The 25,513-nt window shown below is 35.7% G+C and overlaps 1 protein-coding gene and 1 pseudogene across 1 annotated transcript; one reads left to right on the top strand and one right to left on the bottom strand.

Annotated features, from left to right (window-relative positions):
• The window catches only part of LOC18043280, a 7,702-nt pseudogene extending 6,866 nt beyond the window's left edge, over nt 1–836 (bottom strand).
• Nucleotides 837–18,412: 17,576 nt separating this feature from the next.
• On the top strand, nt 18,413–19,405 carry LOC112099000 (zinc finger BED domain-containing protein RICESLEEPER 2-like). The gene has a single exon (XM_024186099.1). The coding sequence runs from the start codon at nt 18,413–18,415 to the stop codon at nt 19,403–19,405; it is 993 nt and encodes a 330-aa protein (XP_024041867.1).
• Nucleotides 19,406–25,513: the final 6,108 nt, after the last annotated feature.

Genomic DNA, 25,513 nt, shown 5'->3' with positions numbered 1-25,513 from the left:
CTCAACGTGTAATCCCCATCCCCCATCTTCATTCTGTATATATAATTCACATAATATTTCTATTGCAAATTATTCAACGTGCATGAGCAATTAAACTAATCAAAATGATTAAATTTTAAATACCTGATGATTGTAAATGTAACGAAGCATTTCTTTGCGATGTTCAGCAGAGAATATGATATTAAGATGACTAGTAATGTATAAACAAATAACCTACACATTTTTAAATTTTAAAACTAGATTAATTAATAGTTAAATGAATAAAAGAATATAAGATAGTGACTGTAAATTTGTGAGAATTGTGAATTAATTACCATTGGGGTATTGCAAAACAAGGGGCCAGAATTATCAGCAGGCCAGTGGCCATGGCAAGATTGCAAGGCTGAAAATATGTGAACTGCCCTCCGCAACGCGGTTGTGGCAATTTCAGTTGTTTTCTCCTCTCCATTATTACCAATTTTCACTTGCGGAATTGTTTGTTTGAATTTCTTCTCTCTTAAAATCTGCAATTAATTAATAAAAAATTATGCATGTTTTGTCAATCAAATGACCAAATAAATTAAAAAAAAAAACTGCAGTTATGCATTAAATAAAATACCTGAATTTGCCAAAGGAGGTCAGAAGAATTTTTCACATAGAAGCGGTTTTTTAAGTAATTTAACCGAGCCTCTTCAACCTCAGCTAGCTCTTCAACGGAGCCTGCATCAGGATCAAATTCCCAAATTTGCCTACCTGCAAAGTTGTTTGTGCTGAATATGTATGGATCATTTTTTGTCCCATAATCTCCAATCTTAAGCCTCCACATTCTTTTTAATTCTCTGCTGAGTAGTAGTAGTGCTGGCTACATCACATGCAAAATTAAGGGTTGCGATGATTATTTTTATAAGCTTATCATTGATTCAAGTAACATTGTCACCAGTCACAAGGCATCAATTCTCATGTCAAGTGAGAACAAGCGGTTGGTGATTCTGTCAACACAAGTTAGTTGTCACAGTAATTTTATACACGGTTGAAAAGAAAAAGAGTAAGTAAGACTGTAAAGGGAATAAATTATGAAAATATTATTAATTATTATTGTATGTCGATTTGTAACTTTGTAATACTAGCGAAGATGTTATACTATACTAGTATAATTTTATTTCACTTAGACAAAATCAAAACATTTTTTATAATAAGTTAAAATAGTAGTATCATTGTAGCTCCTTATGATTTCAATTCATTCAATAAATATATAATTTAATTATGTTGTAAAATAAGTCTCTGACTCTAGTGGGGATAAAAAATAGAGTTGAATTGGGGATATATTTGTAAAAATAAAAATAAAAGCTATACGGCAATATTAAACAAAAGGAAAAAATTTTAAGGGGTATTAGTGAATTTTTTCCGGGCTAGCCTGTAGGTCCATCTCTGCTTAAATATAAGTTTGTGTGTGTGTGTGTTTGTATGTATGTATGTATGTATGTATGTATGTATGTATGTATGTATGTATCTCTGTGTGTGTATATATATACACACATATCATAATGAAAAACTGTTTAGATGATGAGTCATGATGATAATTAATTCACGAAAACAATCATATACTACAAAAATGGGTGTCATTTCAAAACAGTTCTTAAAAGAATCGAGAGTAGTTAGCAGTTAGCAGTTAGCAGTTGGCAGTTAATATTAAAGCAAACAAAGAAAAATGTTGATGGCAATAAATGTCTGGCAAAATTCGTTAGGTACAATAATTAGCAAAAGTAACTCCGCCGGCCAAATTAGTCGAAGCATTAATAAAAGGAAAAAATGACATAAATCTGTCTACGGATATTCTACACATCTCACATTTGCTTATCTTATGAGGATTTTATAACACCTGCACATAATTAGTCATATATGATTTAGATGTATTATCTTTTTGTTTTAATTTTTGTCAACTATCAATTTTGATTTGATTGACTTAAAAAAATAAAGAAAAAATAAGATTCTTCCCTCAAGTGATGTTTGGTTCGAGTTTGGGATTATAACATTCTTCCCTCATTTGGTAGGATTCTCCTCCTTCTACACTGAGCCTTATTTCTAGATATGTCAATGGATATCTAAGCTACAGATTCTCTTAGCATGCTACTTTATTTGTACTTTTATGTTATTGTTTGTCTTAGCTTTATTTTATTTTATTTTTGAGGAGTAAAGCCCGTTATTTCTCCCCCTAAAATTTTCCAACTTTTTTATTTAATAAAATTTTTTTCTGTTTAGGTGAATAGTCTTCATGATAATTAATTCACAAAAACAATCATATACTACAAAAATGTGCACTATGTTAAAAATAATTCTTAAAAATCTAGAGAATTTAGTGGTTAGTGCCTTAAAGGTGATCTTAAAGCAAACAAAGAAAATGTTGATGACAATAAATGTGCGACGACATATTTAAAAGATCTTTAACCTAGGAGCTGGCTAAGTTACAGATTCTGTAACATACAGATCCAACTTAGCCAGCTCCTGATTGGTTAGCTAGCTACCAAACAAAAACAATTGCATGCTTTTTCTCCATACGCAGGACAGGTGTGGTGCATGCATTGGGTGCGTATGTTACAGAATCTGTAAGGTAGACAGGTCCCCTTTAACCTAAGACAAAAATTAGTTAAGTAAGGCAACATGAATCTGCCGTACGGATTGTCAACTCATCCTAAATTTACTTGTCTTTTCGACGACATATTTAAAAAGATTTTTAACGTAAGACCAAAATTAGTTAGGTAAGACAACATGAATCCGCCGTACGGATTCTCAACTCATCCTAAATTTACTTGTTTTTTTTAAGATTTTATAACACGTGCATATTTTTAATTATGTATAATTTAGATGAATCATCTTTTCATTGTAGTTGTGCATTAAATAAAATACCTGAATTTGCCAAAGGAGATCACAAGAATTTTTAACATTGAAGCGGTTTTTGAAGTAATTTAACCGAGCCTCTTCAACCTCAGCTAGCTCTTCAACGGAGACTGCATCAGGGTCAAATTCCCAAATTTGCCTACCTGCAAAGTTCTTTGTCCTGAATATGTATGGATCGTTTTTTATCCCATAATCTCCAATCTTAAGCCTCCACAATCTTTTTAATTCTCTGCTGAGTAGTAGTGGTGGCTATATCAAAAACAAAATTAAGGGTTATGATGATTAATTTTCTACGCTTATCATTAGTTCGAGTATCATTGTCACCAGTCACAAGGTATCATTTCTCATGTCAAGTGAGAATAAATGGTTGGTGATTTGTGAACACAAAGTTGTGTCACAGTAATTTTATTCACCGTGGAAAGTGACTCAGAGCATTACTGGCCATATAGCTAACTAGGATGCAAAACCTCAAGAGGATGGTTGCTCTCAACCTTACATTATTAGTCTAATAACTATTTTCAATAGATTTGCAATATTATCATCAACATCCTCAACCTCATAACCACATATTCAAAAGAAAGCTCATAGCCATTGAAAATAATGATGTTTGGAACGATTTTTCAAAATCAATGTGCTAATTACCTGGATTTTATGAGGAAAAATGAAGGAAATTTCCAAAATTCTGGAGCCATTGGGTTGCATCCAGACCAATCATATGCACCAAGAATCTACTAGACAATGGATGGAAAAAAAAAAAAAATCAACTCGTTAGAAAAATGTTTTTGGTTAAACAAGAGTTTGGAATTTTCTACAATTCTCATAGGCAAATAAACCGTAATTTGGACAAACTTCAATTCCCAAGATCATAGAGTATCATGATTTTCACATCACCAAAATTAAAATAAGATATACCTTGATCCATTATAATTTCCTTGATCAAATCTCACTGCAAAAGTTAAAAGTTAGCAAAATTAATTTCTATCTCTAAACCCTTTTAGAGTGACTCACTTTATTGATGGAGAGAAAATTAATGTAATAATAATATGTGTGTGTAGAGAGAGAAGCAATTTTAATTGTTTCTCATTGACCAAGATTTCAGCCTATAATCTAATCTATTATTTAAACCTAAATATGACCCATTCAATGATGTGGCATGTTGAGTGTTAGAAAACGCATATTTATAAAGGAGAAAACCGTCATTTTACATTTCAAGTCTTACTAACAACCCTTACTTTTATGTATTTAACCTTCTTGTGATTTAATTACATGTGTTTTATTTTAATTAAGTATTTTATGTATTTTAGGGGCATTATAGTCATTTCACAATAAAGGAGAAATCAGACGGCAAAACGGACATCACTTTTGAACTCAGAACGGTTAAAAACCTTAGGAGGAGCATAAAAGGAAAAATGGCACTATTCACATGTACGGTACTATTCACGTGTACGGTACTGTCTACGTTACTGTTCACGACACTGTTCACATAGACGGATGATGACGTGGCATTGACCGATGATGTGGCATTGACTGATGAGGTGTCACGATCCTGTTGGACTAAAATTCTTATGTACTGTTGATGGTGACGTGGCAGCATATCAGTGGACGAAAAATCTCGTGTACGGTGCATGCATCACACAGGATTATTTTCAACCAAACCGCGTTACTGTTCATCCGGGTCAAACCGCGTTACTGTTCAAAGTCGGGTCAAACCGTGTTACTGTTCATCCGCGTGGTCAAACCGTGGACTGTTGACTGATGACGTGGCGCAATCCTGAGCGTCCAAACTGTTTTTAATCCGATGGCCATGATTTACTCCATGTATTTATAAAAAGGGGGCCTCTCCCCCCTAATTTGATATCTCTGAATCCATTTTTGGGATCCATTTTCTGTAATTCCTTCTCCATCTTGTATTTTCTTCGTATTTTAATAAATTCCCATTTTGCCCCTAGTTCAATTATGAGTGGCTAATTTTCTTTCAAGCTTGGGTTGAAGGTGAAGTCTCAACATGTGTCATGGGCTTTATTTGGTAAATTTATTTTCTCATCCCCTCTAGTTTTTGTGGATGTTTTGACTTCTCGTCGACAAATAATATTAATCTTGTCTAGTACCGCCTTGGTTTCACCGGCCCTCTAGTATAAGATTATTATTATTTGGCACGATAAGCCCTTAGCACCATATTGATTAGAGCATGGTTCATGAGGTGTGGATTCCCCCCTCATGACTTAATTGGTATTAATAAGGAATATTTAGCTCATGATGCATGTTGATACGGATCCAGATACCCAAGTACGTCATTTCAATAGAATTCTCTTCAATTTCTTCCCGCCATTTCAATACCAATTTTAGAATTTATTCTCGCCATTTTAATTTAAGTTGTAGCATATTTCAAATCATTTCCACCACAAATCCAATCAACCATTCACAAAATTAATTCTACACAATTAAAATCCACCTCCTCGTGGGATCGACACTCGTCACCATTGATCTATACTATAATAGATTCGTGCGCTTGCGAGTACATTAAAATTTGCACAACAAGTTTTTGGCGCCGTTGCCGGGGAGGTAAGTAATTTTAATTCATAGAATTAATTTTTTTTTGAATAATTTCTTTTATTTGTTTTCTTGTATTTTTTTTATTAAATTAAAAAAAAAAGAAAAAAAAGTGAATCTACATTTAAAGGTTAGTATTTCTTTTCTTTTTCTCTTCTTTAAAATTCTGTAATTTAATTTTTCATTTATTTTTCTTTGTAATTTTTTTTTGTTTATCTTATTAATTTAATTTTTAGTTAATTTCTTTCACGTATTTATTTGTGTATTTTTATAGAAAGGTTGTAATAGCGCAATAAGGTTAGTATCGTAATTTCTCCCTCTTCTTTATTTTTATTTGTTTTGTTCCCATCTTTATTTTTTATTTTATTTGTTTTGCATGCATGGTCGTAGGTCATTATTACCTAATCTTGAACCTATCGACCTTGAATTAGAAAAAACACTTCGCACTCAAAAGCACATTAAAAATAAATTTGAAATGGATTTGCAACCACAAGAGAGGCCATTTAAGGACTACTTCAGTCCCTTAGCTAATTTGAGTACATCATGCATAAGATACCCAAATGTAGCTGCTAGGAGTTTCGAATTAAAACCTAGTGTGCTAAATTGTCTCCCCACATTTTATGGCCTAGAAAATGAGGATCCATATAATCATCTGAATGATTTTCATGCCATTTGTCAAACTTTTAAATATGAGAATTTTTCAGACGATGATGTCAAACTTAGACTATTCCCATTTTCTTTAAAGGATAGAGCTCGTTCATGGTTAAATACTTTACCTGCCAATAGCATTTCATCATGGGAACAAATGGTTACAAAATTTTTAAATAAATATTTCCCAGTGCATAAAACCAACGCTATTCGCAGGGAAATCTCAGAGTTTACCCAGAGAGAGGACGAGCAGTTTTTTGAAACATGGGAGCGATTCAATGGGCTACTCTTGAAGTGTCCACATCATAGGTACGAGAAATGGCACCAATGCCAATACTTTTTGGAGGGATTATTGCCAAATGTGCAAGAATGGCTAATGGCAACAAGTGGAGGAGAGCTAATGTCAAAAAGTGCATCAGAGATTTGGGAATTCTTCCAGCGACAAGCGGATAATTCCCAACAACGGAGTCGATCAATCAGGAATACTAGAAGAATTAAGGGAGTAAATGAGGTTCAAATTGGCGAGTCAACTTCGGGAATCAAAGAAGTCAAGGAGATGGTTGAAGGTCTTGCTCGACAAATAGCATCGTTATCGACTGCTAAATCAACAGAGCCACATGACCATGACTCATACTCAGATCAAGCCAATGCCATAGGTGTAATGAGAAAGGCATCAAATTACAACCCATACTCCAACACATATAATCCTGAATGGAGAGACCACCCCAATTTTTCATGGTCTCAAGGATTCCAACAGAATGGACCAGCAGCTCCAGCTCCACCAATGCAACAAATTCCTCAAGTTCCTCAAGCCTCTCAGCCACCATTTAGACCATACAATCAGAACCAGAACCACTCTCAACCTAGACCATGGGAGGATGCATTCCAGAATTTCAGGAATGTTACTCACTCCACGATTGAGCAACAGAACCGCACCATTGATGGACTACGAAATGAGTTGAGAGCAGGCTTCAACTCACAAGCTCAATCGGTTTCAAGCCTCGAGAAGATGGTGGGACAACTTGCTTCTTCAGTTCAGACCTTGGCAATGACCGTTGAGAAAGGCAAATTTCCAAGTCAACCAGTGCCTAATCCTAAAGGAGTACAGGAAGCAAGTACCAGTTCACCACAGCAGCATGGAGAGATCAAAGCAGTAATGACCTTGCGAAAAGGAAAGGAAGTCGACAACAAAGTGGAGATGCCGGTGACAAAAGAAAATCAAATTGTACCTGTGAATGTTGAAGAATCATCACCAGAGGAGAAAGAAGAAACCAACCCACGGGAATATGTTCCCAAAGCTCCATTTCCTCAGAGGTTAGCGAAAGGCAAGAAGGGAAAATCCACAGGTGAGATTCTTGAAATCTTCAAACAGGTAAGTGTTAACATCCCTTTACTTGATGCTATTAAGCAAGTTCCATCTTATGCCAAGTTTCTTAAAGACCTCTGTACTAAAAAGAGAAACATGCATGTTCAAAAGAAGACATTTTTAACAGAAAACGTTAGTTCTATACTCCAACATAAAATTCCTTTAAAATGCAAAGACCCAGGCTCCCCCACTATCTCATGTAGTATAGGGAACCACACAATTGAGAATGCTTTGTTGGATTTAGGAGCTAGTGTAAATCTTTTGCCTTACTCTGTATTCGTGAAACTTGGACTTGGAGAATTACACCCAACTCCAGTGGTGTTACAGCTTGCAGATCGGTCCACAAAAATACCTCGCGGTATTGTGGAGAACGTGCTTATCCAGGTAGACAAGTTTTATTTTCCTGTTGATTTCATTGTAATTGACACTCAACCAATACAGGATTCAAGGAAGCACATCCCCATTATTCTAGGCCGACCTTTCTTGGCAACTGCGGATGCTCACATTCAATGCAGGACTGGAAATATGTAGTTGTCCTTCGGCAACATGACTATGGAGCTAAACATTTTCAACATTGCCAAACAACCTTATAGTGCAGATGATGGAATTGTTGATGTGGATTTAATTGAAACAATAGTTGATGACACTTTTCTTTCAAACCTTAGTGATCCTTTACAAACATGTTTAACTCACTTTGGTTTGGATTTTGATATTGACAGATCGGTCGAAGAGGTCAATGCCCTACTTGACTCAGCACCATCTATGGACACTAATAAATGGAAGTCAAGAGTTGAACAACTAGCACCATCAGAGAAGCAACTCATTCCATCATCAGAATCACCACCGAAACTCGAGCTCAAACCATTGCCCAACACTTTGGAATATGCATTTTTGGGAGAAGAAAGTACTCTACCGGTAATCATCTCAGCATCCCTCAATGACGAACAAAAAGGTAAGTTGTTGGATGTTTTAAAAGAGCACAAAGAAGCATTAGGATGGACCATAGCAGATATTAAAGGTATAAACCCAGTAGATTGCATGCATTACATTCACCTTGATGAAAATGCTAAAACTACTAGGGAGATGCAACGTCGGTTAAATCCTAACATGAAAGAAGTTGTTAGAACTGAGGTCCTTAAGCTATTAGATGCAGGTATCATTTACCCAATTTCTGATAGTTCATGGGTCAGTCCTGTACAAGTTGTCCCTAAAAAGTCAGGAGTCACAGTAGTTACCAATGCTGATAATGAATTGATACCCACTAGAGTGACTACAGGATGGCGTGTATGCATTGATTATAGAAAATTGAATTCTGTCACACGTAAAGACCATTTTCCTTTACCATTTATTGATCAAATGCTTGATAGATTAGCAGGCCATGAATTTTATTGCTTTCTAGATGGTTACTCAGGATATAATCAGATTCCCATAGCACCAAAAGATCAAGAGAAAACTACTTTCACTTGCCCTTTTGACACATTTGCATATAGGAGAATGCCATTTGGATTATGTAATGCACCTGCTACATTTCAACGATGCATGTTGAGCATTTTTTCTGATATGGTGGAACGATTCCTTGAAGTCTTTATGGATGATTTTTCTGTCTTTGGTGACTCGTTTGATCAATGTTTACATCATCTAACACTAGTTCTGCAGAGATGTATCGAGAAGAACTTGGTCTTAAATTGGGAGAAATGCCATTTTATGGTAAAACAAGGTATTGTTCTCGGTCACATCATTTCGAGCAAAGGTATTAAGGTTGACAAAGCCAAGGTGGATCTCATTTCTAATCTTCCTCCACCCAAAACAGTCAGAGAAGTAAGATCTTTCCTTGGGCATGCTGGTTTCTATAGACGTTTCATTAAAGATTTTAGCAAAGTTTCTAGACCCTTATGCAATTTACTTGCTAAGGATGTACCTTTTATCTTTAATGATTCATGTCTTATGGCGTTTGAAAAATTAAAACAGTTGTTGACATCATCACCCATCATTCAGGCCCCAAACTGGAACTTACCATTTGAGCTAATGTGTGATGCATCTGATTATGCAGTAGGAGCAGTATTAGAACAAAGAGTTGATCGAATTCCCCATGTTATTTACTATGCTAGTATGACATTGAATGATGCACAGTTGAACTATTCAACTACTGAAAAAGAAATGCTAGCAGTAGTGTTTGCATTGGAAAAATTTCGATCATATCTCATTGGTTGTAAAATAATTATATTCACAGATCATGCTGCTCTTAAATATCTTCTCACAAAGAAAGATGCAAAAGCCAGACTAATTCGTTGGGTGTTACTTTTGCAGGAATTTGACTTGGAATTCAAAGATAAAAAAGGGACAGAAAATGTTGTGGCGGACCACCTCTCTCGTCTCCATTTTGACACAATTATAGAACAATTACCATTAAATGAGTCATTTCCAGATGAACAATTAATGAGTGTGGAAGTATTACCTTGGTATGCTGATATAGTTAATTATCTTGTTACAGGTAAACTTCCAGAGCATTGGACCAAGCAAGACAAGGCTAAATTCTTTGCAGAGATAAAGAATTTCTTTTGGGATGACCCGTATTTGTTCAAGTATTGTGCGGATCAAATTGTTAGACGATGTGTCCCAGAAAGTGAAATTCAGAATATCCTTTCATTCTGCCATGAACAAGCTTGTGGAGGCCATTTCAGTGCTAAGAAGACAGCGACTAAAGTTTTATAATGTGGTTTCTATTGGCCATCTATATTTCGAGACGCTTACACTTTCTGTTCTTCATGTGATAGGTGTCAACGAATGGGAAGCATTACACGAAGGAACATGATGCCACTAAATCCAATTTTAGTGGTTGAGATTTTTGACGTATGGGGTATCGACTTCATGGGACCCTTTCCCCCTTCTTTTGGCCATCAATACATATTGGTTGCTGTTGACTACGTATCAAAATGGGTAGAAGCAATTCCATGTAGGACCAATGATCACAAGGTGGTAATAGCATTTTTAAAAAGCAACATTGTTTCACGCTTTGGATTCCCTCGAGCAATAATCAGTGATGGTGGTGCCCACTTTTGTAACAAAGCATTCAAAGCACTTTTGACAAAGTATTCAATCACACACAAAGTGGCAACCCCGTATCATCCGCAAACCAGTGGCCAAGTTGAGATCTCCAATCGAGAAATAAAGCACATATTAGAAAAAACGGTGAGGCCGGACAGAAAAGATTGGTCATTAAGACTTGATGATGCCTTATGGGCATATAGAACGGCTTTCAAGACCCCGATTGGGATGTCACCCTACAGGCTAGTGTATGGAAAAGCTTGCCACCTACCTGTGGAACTCGAGCATCGTGCATATTGGGCCATCAAGAAATTCAATTTTGACATGCAGCAAGCCAGCTCAGAAAGAAGATTACAGCTGGCAGAACTTGAAGAAATTCGCAATGACGCATACGAAAATGCCAAGATTTACAAGCAACGAATGAAAGTCTTTCATGACAAGCACATTATGAGAAAATCTTTCACTCCAGGTCAGAAAGTGCTTTTATTCAATTCTCGCTTGCACCTATTCCCAGGTAAGTTACGCTCTCGTTGGTCTGGCCCATTTATTGTTCATACTGTTTTTCCACATGGGGCAATTGAAATTAAAGACCCAAAGAATGGTGTCACGTTTAAAGTTAATGGTCAAAGATTAAAGCCATATCTAGAGTACCAACCACATGAAGAAGACACCGAAATAAATTTGAGTGACCCACCAAATTTGAATTGATTTTTTTTTCTTTTCGTTGATTTGATTTTTCTTTTTTTCTTTTTATTATTATTCTTTTGCTAATTGAAATTGTTTTTGCATAAGTGTGTTTATTTTACCATTAAGTTTTCTCTTATCATTTTTAATCATGAGTCTCATACTTAGACCGTTCCTCCTGAACATTCTTAAACCACTTCAACGTGTCAAAACTCATCTCAAAAGACAGATTCAATTTTGTAAAACACATCGCATTTGGGCTCTACAACCACCAGAGTTAGTAGCCTATGTTGAGGGTTTAGAACACCAACTCAGAGACATTGAGAGAAGTGTTTACGACATCCAGTTGGAGCTTGAGGTAAATTCAATAAGAGGACGATTTTAATTTTCTTTGTGTGTTTTAATTTGTTTTTCTATTTGTGTGCTTTAGTTTGTTACCCCGGTGAAGTGGCGGATAACGGTACTCCGTGACAATCAAGTCGGTTACTTCAGTTTCCCATAATAACTGATATTCTGAGGCGAAAGTATGGACAGAAACGAGATTCTAGCAAAGCTTCACAAGCGATTCCCTTCACTTCCTCAGAATGCCCTCCTTACGATCTATAAAGCTCGGTCCGAACGCATGCGATTACTCATGAGGAATAACATACCTGCTGACATCCGTTGGTTAATCGAGGCTAAAGTACGATCGGCAGGTGAGTTACCTCCAAAATTTATTGCATACATGCCTGGTTGTGGTAAAGGAAATTATGCAAGAAAACGACGAGTTCGAAGAATTTCTGTTGCTTGTCATAAGTGTGCCAGAATGAGTTGCAATAAAAACCCATATTCTTTAGGAATGGTGTCTGATAACAGGGAAGATAAGATTCAATTCATTAGGGATGGCTTGAATAAGGAGTCATTGGATGATATCCTTTTGTCTCTTGAAACGCATCCCAGTGGATATGTGCAAGGAGCGATTCTCCAGTTATGGCCATTATTCCAGAAAGAGCATGCACGATATAGTCTCGGGAATCTGACTATAAACGACCCTGTTTGCCAGTTTATAAGAAAACTGGATAGGAAGCCTATCCTCGACCCATAGAGGGCGTTCAAGCCGTTTCTGGACGTAAAACCAGAGGAAGATGTGAGCCACAGTCGCAACTACCTGTAAATATCCTTTTACTTTATTATTTCACTATTGTCTTATTGTTTGCATTATTGTCTTTAATAATTTTATTACTGTTTGCTTTTTTTCTTTTTACTGTTTTCTTTTTGACTCGCGAGCCACGTGCTTTACGCGTTATTTGATATGGACATGTGACCTCATACACAACTATGACCCATTATCACCAAGACTCTTAAATGTGATTTTCTTTGTCAATCACTCACAAATTATTTTTGCGAAGTATCACAATGGCAGCTACTCCCAATAGACAATTCAAGAACATTTGTGTGCTTTCTGGATTTACATATGGCAAACATAAAGAGTTCGTTGAGGCAGCCATAGATCTTGGTCGAAGCATAGCAGCGAGAAAATTACACTTGGTGTATGGAGGAGGTAATCGAGGGTTATCAAAAATGGTCTCAGAAGCAGCTCTTATCAGAGGAAGTCAAGTGTTAGGCATCATCCCAAGAGTCTTAAAACCATTGGGCAGTTCGTCTGACTCATCAACTGGAGAAGAGTTAGTCGTCTCAAGTATGCAGGAAAGAATAACTGAAATGCTTAATCATGCTGATGCTTTTATTTTCCTTCCAGGAGATCTTGCAACACTAGAGGCACTTATCACGCTAGCATCTTGGGCCCATCTCCACATCCACCAGAAACCCATCGGTTTGTTAAATGTCAATAACTTTTATGATGGCTTTATCGCATTTCTTAACCATGCAATAAAAAACTATTTCATTCCCGCTAATGTGAAAAAACTTTTTATTTGTGCTCACACTGCTAATGAGCTACTTGATCTGTTACAAGCTTATAGACCAGAGCCAGACCCCTGACCTTCGTGTTGGAGCGTCCAAATAATGATGGTAACAGTAGCAGCAGTAAGAAGTACAAATTAGATTTAACTCTCCGCCTATAAATATTTTCTTCTGTGTTGCACCACCCAGGTGATGTCTTCTAAACTCTACTTCTTTCCTTTCAAACATTGAGGACAATGTTTCGTTCTGGTTGGGGGGAGGGAATAGTCGACAATTGTGGAATTTTGGTTAAGTTTTTACTAATTTTTTGTTGTAGAAACTAACTGTTGCTAACTTTTTGTGTTGAAGATGGCTGAATATGGAGTGTAGTGACTCTAGAAACGCATCTTCATCGTTTATAAAAAAAAAATTCAGACATTTTCTTTTTCTTTATTATGTGTTTATGTTTATTTTTCTTCTTTTTAATTTCTCCTCTATAAATATACATTTTCCAACTTTTGAGTCGAAGATGGCTGAATATGGAGTGTAGTTCCTCTAGAAACGCATCTTCTTTAAAAAAAAAAATCATTTTCGTTTTCTATCATTTTACGTGTAACTTTTCTAATTAGTTTTTATGCATCATTTTCACATTTCTGCATGCATGTTTTCCTTTCATGTTTAGAATAGGTTGGGGGGTAGAATGATGTTTAAAAAAAAAAAAATTGTTTGATTTATTTTAACATTGGATGACATGATTAATTTCAAATTTTAGTATTTGTATTATCTTTGGTCTTAAGTGATGTTACATTATGTTTGCTACTCTACATGTTGATGTTGGAGACAAATATGAGTTGCTTGAAGGAATGAACATGTCATAATAAATACCAAGTGAGTTTTTGAGCCTATCATTTTTCTTGGAGAGTAACCCTTTTGCCCATTCTCTATACAGCTTAGCAGTTTATTATTTTATACACGATCTCTAGATTTCTTTTGAGTTAACCCTTAAAAAAAATGGTAAAATTAAAAAAAAAAGGAAAAGAAAAAAATGTGTGTTGCTACATTGGGAAGCCCATCTAACTAGTAGATATGGATGATTATTTAGAACCCTAAAAGACGATGGAAAGGCCATCTTTGATCCGTTTGAGCCTTTCTAGCCATCCCTTTTATTAAATATCCATAGTTAACCCTTTTGAGCCTTTAAAAAAATTAAAAAAAAAAACCTTTTCTTTGTCAACTTATCATCTTGACCCACTCCGATTTGGAGTATTACCCGATATCTTATAAGTTCCATCACCTATTTATGTTTGAGAAAATGTAAATAATTATTTTGTTCAGTGAAGTTGTGCCAAATAAAAAAAAAGAGGAAAAAAAAACAAAACAAAAGTTGTTGTTTCAAAAGAATAAAAATAACAATAATAGGTGAAATCCACCTTGCAACTTCCAAAAAAAAAAATAAAAAAAAATAAAAAATTCTCTGCATTTTTCTCAAACATACACTTTATTTTCCTTATTTCCCTTATTTGTTAACCATGTCCCTAGCCTACGTTACGTCCTAATAAAAGTCCTTCTTGATTTTAGGGAACTATAGTCCGAAGTAGAAGCTAGTTATATGGGCTAAAAAGATGTAGTGATGCATAATTAAAAAAAAAAAAGATAAATAAAGTGGGTTGACTAACATTTTATTTGACTTGAGATCGTATTATTTCTAAGCTGAGGGCATATTTATTTCATCTTGGTGAGAGCATGTGATATCACTTCTTTATTATTTTCTCTCTCAATTACCATTCATTGGAGTGACTATTTTTATTGGGTTTAATTTATTTGTGAGAATGTCACTACTTCCAGTGAGATTTTGGGGTTGACATGTCATTCTTGAAAGTAGCTATAACAAAGTCTACTGGGCTAATTCATGTGGATGGTTGATGTGGGTGTGATGTTGCTTTAGACTGGAGATAATGCTTATACTTTTATTTGATTGCTATCATTAATCTGATTGAATAAACACGAGTGTTTCTAAAAAAAAAAAAAAATCATTTTGAATTTGAATTTTGTTTTCGCTTTATTTGCCAGGGACTAGCAATAAGCTGGTTGGGGGGTGTGTTGAGTGTTAGAAAACGCATATTTATAAAGGAGAAAACCGTCATTTTACATTTCAAGTCTTACTAACAACCCTTACTTTTATGTATTTAACCTTCTTGTGATTTAATTACATGTGTTTTATTTTAATTAAGTATTTTATGTATTTTAGGGGCATTATAGTCATTTCACAATAAAGGAGAAATCAGACGGCAAAACGGACATCACTTTTGAACTCAGAACGGTCAAAAACCTTAGGAGGAGCATAAAAGGAAAAATGGCACTATTCACGTGTACGGTACTATTCACGTGTACGGTACTGTCTACGTTACTGTTCACGACACTGTTCACATAGACGGATGATGACGTGGCATTGACCGATGATGTGGCATTGACTGATGAGGTGTCACGATCCTGTTGGACTAAAATTCTTATGTACTGTTGATGGTGACGTGGCAGCATATCAGTAGACGAAAAATCTCGTGTACGGTGCATGCATCACACAGGATTATTTTCAACCAAACCGCGTTACTGTTCATCCGGGTCAAACCGCGTTACTGTTCAAAGTCGGGTCAAACCGTGTTACTGTTCATCCGCGTGGTCAAACCGTGGACTGTTGACTGATGACGTGGCGCAATCCTGAGCGTCCAAACTGTTTTTAATCCGATGGCCATGATTTACTCCATGTATTTATAAAAAGGGGGCCTCTCCCCCCTAATTTGATATCTCTGAATCCATTTTTGGGATTCATTTTCTGTAATTCCTTCTCCATCTTGTATTTTCTTCGTATTTTAATAAATTCCCATTTTGCCCCTAGTTCAATTATGAGTGGCTAATTTTCTTTCAAGCTTGGGTTGAAGGTGAAGTCTCAACATGTGTCATGGGCTTTATTTGGTAAATTTATTTTCTCATCCCCTCTAGTTTTTGTGGATGTTTTGACTTATCGTCGACAAATAATACTAATCTTGTCTAGTACCGCCTTGGTTTCACCGGCCCTCTAGTATAAGATTATTATTATTTGGCACGATAAGCCCTTAGCACCATATTGATTAGAGCGTGGTTCATGAGGTGTGGATTCCCCCCTCATGACTTAATTGGTATTAATAAGGAATATTTAGCCCATGATGCATGTTGATACGGATCCAGATACCCAAGTACGTCATTTCAATAGAATTCTCTTCAATTTCTTCTCGCCATTTCAATACCAATTTTAGAATTTATTCTCGCCATTTTAATTTAAGTTGTAGCATATTTCAAATCATTTCCACCACAAATCCAATCAACCATTCACAAAATTAATTCTACACAATTAAAATCCACCTCCTCGTGGGATCGACACTCGTCACCATTGATCTATACTATAATAGATTCGTGCGCTTGCGAGTACATAAAAATTTGCACAACATGGCACATGTAGAGGTGAGCGTTCGAATCAGATTTTTGGTTCGGTTCGATTCGGGTTGATCGATGAAACCGAAACCGAAACCGAAACCGAATTTTAACCCAAACGGGTTGAAGCTTCGTTTTTTTTTAAGTTTCAGATTTTAAAAACTAAAAATATATATATTACCAAAAAAAACTCACACACTCGTTTCATTTTGTTTCGTTACCTCCCTCTTCTCACTTTCTCACTTCTCACACACTCTTGATCTCATTACTAGCGACAACTATAAAAATCCCTAAATTCTCACTCTCGTGGCCCACGACGACAGCAGCAGCCCTGTCCAGCTCCAACAAACACCTTATTACAGCCCTTCACTGCAGCCCACTCGCCATCAGCCAGCACGCCTCGCCTGTAGCTGTGCCGTACGTTCACCTCGCGTCCCACTCAGCCCAACACAGTCACGCTTTGCCAACGCTGTAGCTTCTCATCGATTAAGGTTTGTCACTTAATACTGATATTTGGATTTTGGAGTGGGTTTGTTGTTGACTTGTTCACAGCTGTTGGCAACCCGAATAGAATTTTAATAGCCTGTTGCTATTAATTAAATTGGATATTTTTAATTAATTGATTGGCAATTATTCAATTATTTGGAGTGGATTTGTTGTTGTTGACTGATAATTGAACAAATGGAGATTGTTATTAATTAAATTGGAGTGAGTTTACTGATAATTGAACAATTGGAGATTGTTATTAATTAAATTGGAGTGGGTTTGTTGCTGTTATTATTAATTAAATTGGAGATTATTAATTAATTGATTGATTAATTTGTGCTTTGTTTTAATTTAGAAAATGGCAATATGCTAAATTACTGATTCCTAGTTATTATTAGTGTTATTATTATTGTTTGCTTAACTTAATTGTTGTTCGGCAAAGTTATATATATTCTCAAATGTTGTTGTTGTTATTATTAATTAAATTGTGATAGTTGTTCAATTTAGGTTATTATAAGTTATAACATTATGAAATTTTGAGTTTTGTAATGAGAACTTATTTTTTGTTGCAAAATCATAAGTGGTTGTTGAAATAGGATTCGTATTGGCTAGAGGGTCCAAATCCACAATAGATTCTTATTATTATATTCAATGGTGATGTTTGTTCTAGATTTTTTTTGTTTTGTTACATTTATGCTATAGATTAACTTTGTTTCTAATGCGATCATGCCATGGATTTATGATTTAGATGTCTTAGACAGATGGCTTAAGAGTTTATGAAAACATCCAATCCACTAAATCTAATGAAGTTAGTGATATATCACCAATGGCTACGAAAGCCCAATCCGGATCAAAGAGGAAGAGGTCATCGAGGACATCATTGAAACCACCTAAGCCAAGAAAAGTGATGGCTCCGAGATCAACGGTGTGGCAGGATTTCACTAGATTGCTAGAAGATTATAATCGGTGTAAGTGCAACTACCGCGGCCAAGAATATTCATGTAAATCTACAGGTAGGACTAGCAGTTTGTCGAACCACTTGAAAAAGTGTTTTGAATATGAAAGTTATCTACAAAATCAAGCAACTTTAACTCAAGAAACTACTGGTGCTGGTAATAAAGAGATTAGTTAGGTTGTGGTAAGGGGATTTAATCAGGAGGCTATTAGAAGAGCAACTACTAAAATGATTATTCTTGATGAGTTGCCATTTTCGCATGTGGAGAATTCTGGATTCAAACATTTTTGCAATGTTACATGTCCTAGGTTTATGATCCCATCTCGTAAAACCATTACCAAGGATATCATTGACATATTTCTTGCAGAAAAGGCTTCGTTGAAGAATTTATTATGTGAAAGAAGCAAAGGGTGTCTCTCATTATAGATATTTGGACTTCCATCACGACGCTCAGTTATATGGTAATAACAACACACTTTATTGACCAAGATTGGCAGTTACACAGGAGGATCATCAGTTTAAACACAATTTCTGATCATAAAGGGGAGACAATTGGTAAGCAGCTTGAGAAATGTTTGCTTGATTGGGGTATAGAGAGGGTGTTCATAGTCATTGTGGACAATGCAAGTGCAAATAAAGTTGCCATTAGCTATTTGAGGAATAAATTGAAGACTTGGAGAGATGGAGCATTAGTGTTGAATGGTGACTTTATCTATGTACCTTGTTGCACACATATCATGAATCTTATTGTTAATGAGGGGTTGAAAAAACTAGACAACAATATTATTAGTATCCGCAATGCTGTGAAGTATGTGAGATCATCTACTGCGAGATTGAAAGCATTTCAAATTCGTGTAGAGCAAGAAAAGTTATTGGGGAAGAATGGTCAGGCTTCTAGAGGAAGTGTGGTTTTAGATTGTCCAACTATGTGGAATTCCACATATACCATGTTAACTACAACATTGAAGTTTAGATCGGCATTTGATCGAATGGCAAATGAGGATAAGCTTTCTAATGCTTACTCTCGTGAAGAAGAAGGTGGGAACAAAAAAGTAGAACCACCAGGAAGTTATGATTGGGATAATGCTCGTCAGATGGTCAGGTTTTTGAAGATTTTTTATGATGCCACACTATCATTTTCTTCTTCTCTGAGGGTGACATCTAGTACGTGCTACAACGAGATATGCAAAGTTGAAAAGACTCTGAATACAACGGCGGACAGCCTTGACCCACACATTAGTATTATAGCAAGTAACATGAAGGAGAAATTTGAGGAGTATTGGGAGGCGCCTTCAAAGATAAACAAGATTGTTGCTGCTATATTAGATCCACAAGGGAAAATGAATTTTGCAACACTTTGCTTTGAGACTTTATATGGTAAAGATAGTGCAAAATGTGCTGAGATGAAAAATGTGGTGAAGGATGTGTTAAACAAGCTTTTTGAAGGATAGAGTGCTCAACACTTAAAACCAAGTTCTAGTTCAAGTACGAGTGCATTTCCGAGTGAAAGTGCAAGTGCAGGTATTAGTGCTAATAGTGGGCTAACTTTTATAGATGAAGACGATGAGGTATTTGAGGACCCTTTCTCCAAATACACCGAGATGGTTGCTGTCACTAGAGATCACGTAGAATTGTCAAATGAGCAAGATTTTTGCTTGATGGAGTCGGTTGAATATCAAGCGCCTAATGCATTGGGTGCTCCATTTGATGTTTTACTATGGTGGAAAGCTAATAGTTCGAAATACCCAATTTTTTCGCAAATAGCTAGAAATGTGCTTGCCATTCTGGTATCTATAGTTGCATTTGAGTTTGCCTTTAGCACAGGAGGTCGTATTGTAGATGAATATATGAGTTCTATGACTCCTGATATGGTGGACGCATTGATATTGACACAAAATTGGTTGTGAACTTCACTTTTTATTGATTTAACAACAAACCTTGAAGTGTTGGTGGAGGAAAATGAGTTTATGGATGCTCTTACAGAAGGTATAAATATTAATGATTACTTATTTACCTATTTATTTTTAAGATTTGTTTACTTTATATTAAGAGTTATTTACTTCAAGTCTTTTTATTTTATGTAGAGCTTCGTAAATCGACACAAGTGGACCATCCAATTGTTCTAATATGAAGATTTTTTGTTGCAACAGTAAGTATGTAACTATGTATATCGATTTGGATCAAACTTAATATTCATTTGCAATTAAGGCGTAGTCATAATACAAATATGCTACTAGTAATATTGAGAATTGTTAAGGCATATTGAGTGATTCCACTAAATTTTAATTAATGTTTTTAATTTTTTTCAACATGGACTGATTTGCTTTATTTTCTATCTATTGTTGCTCGATATTTTGTTATGGTGGTGGTTAATTATTGCTAATTTGGAGATGTTGTGTTGAGTATTGATGGTGTCGGAGATGGATTATTAGCCTTGTTTGTCAATTGTCATGTGGAGATGTTTAATCATGGTTACCATTTGCCATTTTAATTTTTAAATTTGTAATTTTTGTAGCTTCATTGTACTTGACTACATGTTTTATGTTTTGTTAACTTTAAAAGGACTTGTTGAAATGTTGTTAAGGATGATTTATAGTTGATATTTGTTAAGGATGTTTGGAATTGAGATTTTTGGATTTTAAGTAGTTGTTGTTAGAATTTTTGGATTAAATTATTCCAACCTATTCTAACCCGAACTAACTCGAATTTTTAGATTGAATTATTCTAACCCAAACTACCCGAATTAACTCGAACCGAAATTTTAACTCAAATTACCAACCCAATCAGATCTGAATTTCCAACCCGAACCGAATTGAACCGAACCAAATTTAATTCGGTTCGGTTTGGTTTGGGTTGGCGTTCTTAACTCGATTGGGTTCAATTCTCCAACCCGAATGGGTTGAAACCCAAACCGAAACCCGAATAACCCGAACCGAAACCTGATTTGCCCACCCCTAGGCACATGGGCCACAAATAAAATATGCCAACATTCTCTGACTTGACCCATATGATACATTCATCTTATTGGTTTAATAATAATTAACATTCATCTTATTGGTTTAATAATAATTAATATTATACGTATAATAAGAGGTAAATCCTTACTTGCTTTAGTCAAACAATAAAATCATCATTAAGCAAAAACTAACACGGATCATAGCGGCTCCATGTCATTATTTTGACATAATTCTTTCCATGTATCACAATATCAGTTATACTTAAATATGACTTGTAATGGAAAAAAAAAACAAAAATGGTCCACCAATAATGTCTTAGTCAGGGACAAAATCTGTTGACAATCATATCATCATTCATGTATATACCATTAACTCACACAGAATATAAAAGAATAAAAAATAATATTTAAATGAGCTCAGAGTGTTAAATACATAAAGAGCCTAAAAAAAACTTAAATATAATGTCAATAATGATATCTAGTAATACCCATTCTTTCAACATGTTCACAAAAAATCTTCAGGTTTAATCCTTTTATTAAAGGATCTACAATTATAAAGTTAGTGCTAATGTGCTTGATTAACACTCATTGTTTCTAAACTTCTTCTTTAACAGCAAGTTATTTCAATTCCATATGTTTGACACTTATAGAATATCTGTCGTTTTTTGAAAAGAAGATTGCTGCAACATTATCACAATAAATCTTCAACGACTTGGCAATATTGTCGACAATTCCAAGCCTTGAAATAAAGTTTCGCAGTATAATCCATGAACAATGGCCTCAAAGCATGCCATAAACTCAGCTTCTTTAATGCAAGTAACAATTGAAATACAAGTGTGCAACCCAAAAAGGGAGGGGGGTGAATTGAGATTCTAAAAACTATTTGATTTTAAAACAAATTATCATGCAAATCTAAAATGAATTTAATGGAATAAAAATTAAATCAATTACAATATAAAAAGATAAGGGAAGAAAGATTCAAACACGAAGATTTTTACGTTGTTCGGCCAACCTCGCCTACGTCCACGCCTCCAAGCTTTCTGGGCTTGAGGATTTCACTAAGCAAGCCTCCAAGGCTTCAATGCTTATACTTGACTTCCAAGGTGTCAATGAACCTTTACAACAAGAGATTATCCCCAATCTCTTAACCCAAGTGTATCCCAACACTTACAATCACTCAAAGTAAAAGATTAAAAATAGTTTTCTCTCACACAATATTTAAGATTACAAATCAATGCCTAATGTGTGAATAAATGAAGTAAGAATGTGTTTTAAAGCTCTATGAAGATTGTATTCTCAAATATAAGCTCAATAGTCGTGTTGTGATTAACCTTGTTTGAATTTGAATGAGCTTATTTATAGTTGGAGCTGAAAAACTAGCCGTTATAGACTGTCTGCTTGAAAACAGTTCGTCGTTAACCATTAACGGTTAACCATTTAGGCTGGTCAAAGTTACCGTTGGGCCAATTTTTAAATAAATAGTTTGCCGTTTAAGATTACCCTTTCGCTGTTAAATTCCAGAGACCTGCAAGATAAACTTCAGTTATCCATTTACATTAAACGGTTAAAGATTTGCCTGAAATAACCTCTTTGGAATTTATCGGTTAACCATTTGTAATAAACGGTTAGCCGTTTGTTTCCAGTAACCTGTAGAACAAGTTAGTCTTTACCGTTTGTTTCCAGTAATAAGATTAACACAGTTTTCCATTCGGGATTTTTAATCGGTTAATCGTTTCAATAAACGGTTCACGGTTTAATTCCAGTTGCCTTCTTAGCATTTTGTGTTTTCCATTTTTATTAACCAGTTAGAGCTTAAGCAATTCGTTACCCTCTGGATTTAATCAGTTAGCCGTTAAAAATAAATGGTTCACCATTTAGTTCCAGAATCATAGTTTTAGCCAGATATTGCAGAGAATCAGTTTCCCAATTTCAAGTTTAACAGTTATCCAACTTTTATAAATATAATTGAAATGATTATAAGGCTTTCGTTTATTATTGAATAGCTCCAACATTTTAATCAAAAACATTTAAAGTTTGTTATCATCAAAACCAATATTATGAACATATACATGTTAACATTCTCCCCCTTTTTGATGATGACAAACTTCATTCAACATTTTGCTCCCCCTTAATATATGCTCCCCCTAAATGTATGGCCAATTGAAAAAAAAATGTCCAATAAACAAATTTTTGCTCAAGGAAACATTTTGAAAAAGAATTCATTTCAAAATGTGTTTTAAAAGCAAAATGCATTTCAAAAGTGAATTTTATTTTTATTTCGCTATCTCCCCCTTTATCAATATACACAAAATACAGGAGCATAACATAATCTCTCCCCCTTCATCATCAAAAAGAAAAGAGAGAAAAGAAATTCGTAAAGTATAGAGGGAAGAAAGAAATTACCCAGTTTTGGCGAGCAAAAAATAATTTGGCAGAGTTTCCCCTTAAAATGGAACAAATCCACTAATACAAAATATATTAACAACAACGTCATCATCTAACAGACCAACAAATCCATCATCCAATATCAAATCAGCCAACATCAAGAACATCACAAAAACAATCCATCATCAAAATCATAGATAAGTAGCAATGTATACTAAAATATAAATAGCAACAAACAAACAAAAAAAACATGAAATGTTTGTGCGAAGATGAGACTCAGAAACTATGAAGGTGGTGAAGATGTGCTCCCCAGATCATAACCGGAATAACAAAGAAGAGTGCGCTATCCAGCTATAAGCTCAAGCTGCTGATCAATGCTCTGTTGTTGGAAGGTCTGAAACTTCGAACGAAGTTGCTGATGGTCGTGGGAGAAGTTGTCCAATCTATTGATAATCAGCTGTTGCCTCTCTGAAATCCGGCGAACATCATCCGCTAACTGCTACAAGGCAGCCGAAGCAGGGGCTGAATTGAAGCAGGTGGCTACTCGAGAGCTGGAGGTGGCTCAGAAACGGAGGGCTACTCAGGAACATCAGATGGCTCAGGAGCGGAAGGCTGTGCTGGAGCTAGAAGTGGCATCGAAGTGGATGGAATATCAGCATCCATCTCACGCTCTTCAGAGTCAAAGTCAGCTGGAGGTTGGGGGACAAAACGACGACGCGGAGGAGGTGGATGAGCTCCTAATCGAAAATCTGGAAGCTGATCAGGAGGATGGACATCGTTGAGCATCCGATCGTCCTCAGGAGTAATCAAAGTATCCCGGGTTTTGGAGTTTTTAGTCTTTATCCACTTGCCATTCTTTCTAGAAAAACCGATACCAGTCATGGCCTCTGGACCAATCCGTCTAGTCTCCGTATAACCAGCATCTAGAAGAGGCACCTCAAAGCGTCGTAGTATCTTAGTAATGATACTGCCATATGGAAGCAAGCGATGGTTAACTGCAGGAGTACTTAACATGGGGTCGACCTGAAATGAGGCTATCTAATAAGCCAACGTCTAACCTCATAACCTCATCCAAGTGACCCTTCCTAGGTGTCACTATATGCTGTAAAATTGTGTGAAGTATGCGAACTTGCTGAGGTAAAAGTTGAGACTTAAAAGGTAAGTGACAAGTCTCGTAACTCCGATCTTCACGCCGAAAAATATTACGAACTCCATCATCATGACAAAAATCGTCAAAGGAAAGAGCTTTCCTAGATGTATAAATTTTATGACCATCACTAGATATACCGAGAAAACCATTAAGGTCTTCATCATCAAATTCAATATGAACACTGCCAACTTGAGTAACTATCCTATCTAGGCGAGTTGCGGAGATTTCCATGTTCGAATAGAAAACTCGCACTAAATTTAGATATACTCGGTCATCAAAATCAATGGCGGACTTTCAAGGTTGAAGCATATTTCTAACACTTCTACCACACACAATTAAGGTTCTAAAGTCTTCTATGTCAACATAAAACGAATCAAGTACCTTTCTGCTATTGAAGCGGTCCTCGAAACGCTTGGCCAATGAGGGTGTGGGAAAATTAATTCTTGTGAATTCAGAGACTGTCCGTGGTGGTATAGGATTCCGTTGAGGCGTATCTTTCCTCCTTCGAGTTCTCCGAGATGACTCAGCCATGGTAAAGAATAGGGAGAATGAGGGATTTTGAGAACAGTGACTTTGGACGAAAAATAACCGATTTTGGGATCAAGGAAGAGTGGAGGATGGAATTTGAAAGCTTAATTAGGTTGAAAAAGGACACGAATTAGGTCAAAAATGACGAAACCTAACCGGCTACCCTTAGGGTTTTGATTTGGAATTTTTTAATTTCGGGCTCGATTTGAAGATTTGAGTCGGTAAAAATGATCTAAAGATGATGGGAAGGGATATTTTAAGTGTGATTTGGCAAGAAAATCAAGAAAAATGGAGGTTTGAGGATAGAGAAAGCTTCGGCTGCGCAATAATGGCTGAAACAGTAAGAGGGCAATTGAGAAGAGAGAGGAAACCCTTGGAACAATATTTATATCGCACGAAAACGGTTAATCGTTTATTTAAACGGTTAGGGAGTAACTTTCCAGGGACTAATGAATGGGAAACGGTGAAATGTTATCCTTTTAACGGTTAAGGAGTAATTTTCCAGAGAGCATATCCTAGTTTATGGAATTAAACGGTACA

This window comes from Citrus clementina, unplaced genomic scaffold (genome assembly GCF_000493195.1).
Source record: "Citrus clementina cultivar Clemenules unplaced genomic scaffold, Citrus_clementina_v1.0 scaffold_4, whole genome shotgun sequence".
Taxonomy (NCBI): Eukaryota; Viridiplantae; Streptophyta; class Magnoliopsida; order Sapindales; family Rutaceae; genus Citrus; species Citrus x clementina.
This window is presented reverse-complemented; position numbering and strand designations above follow the sequence as displayed.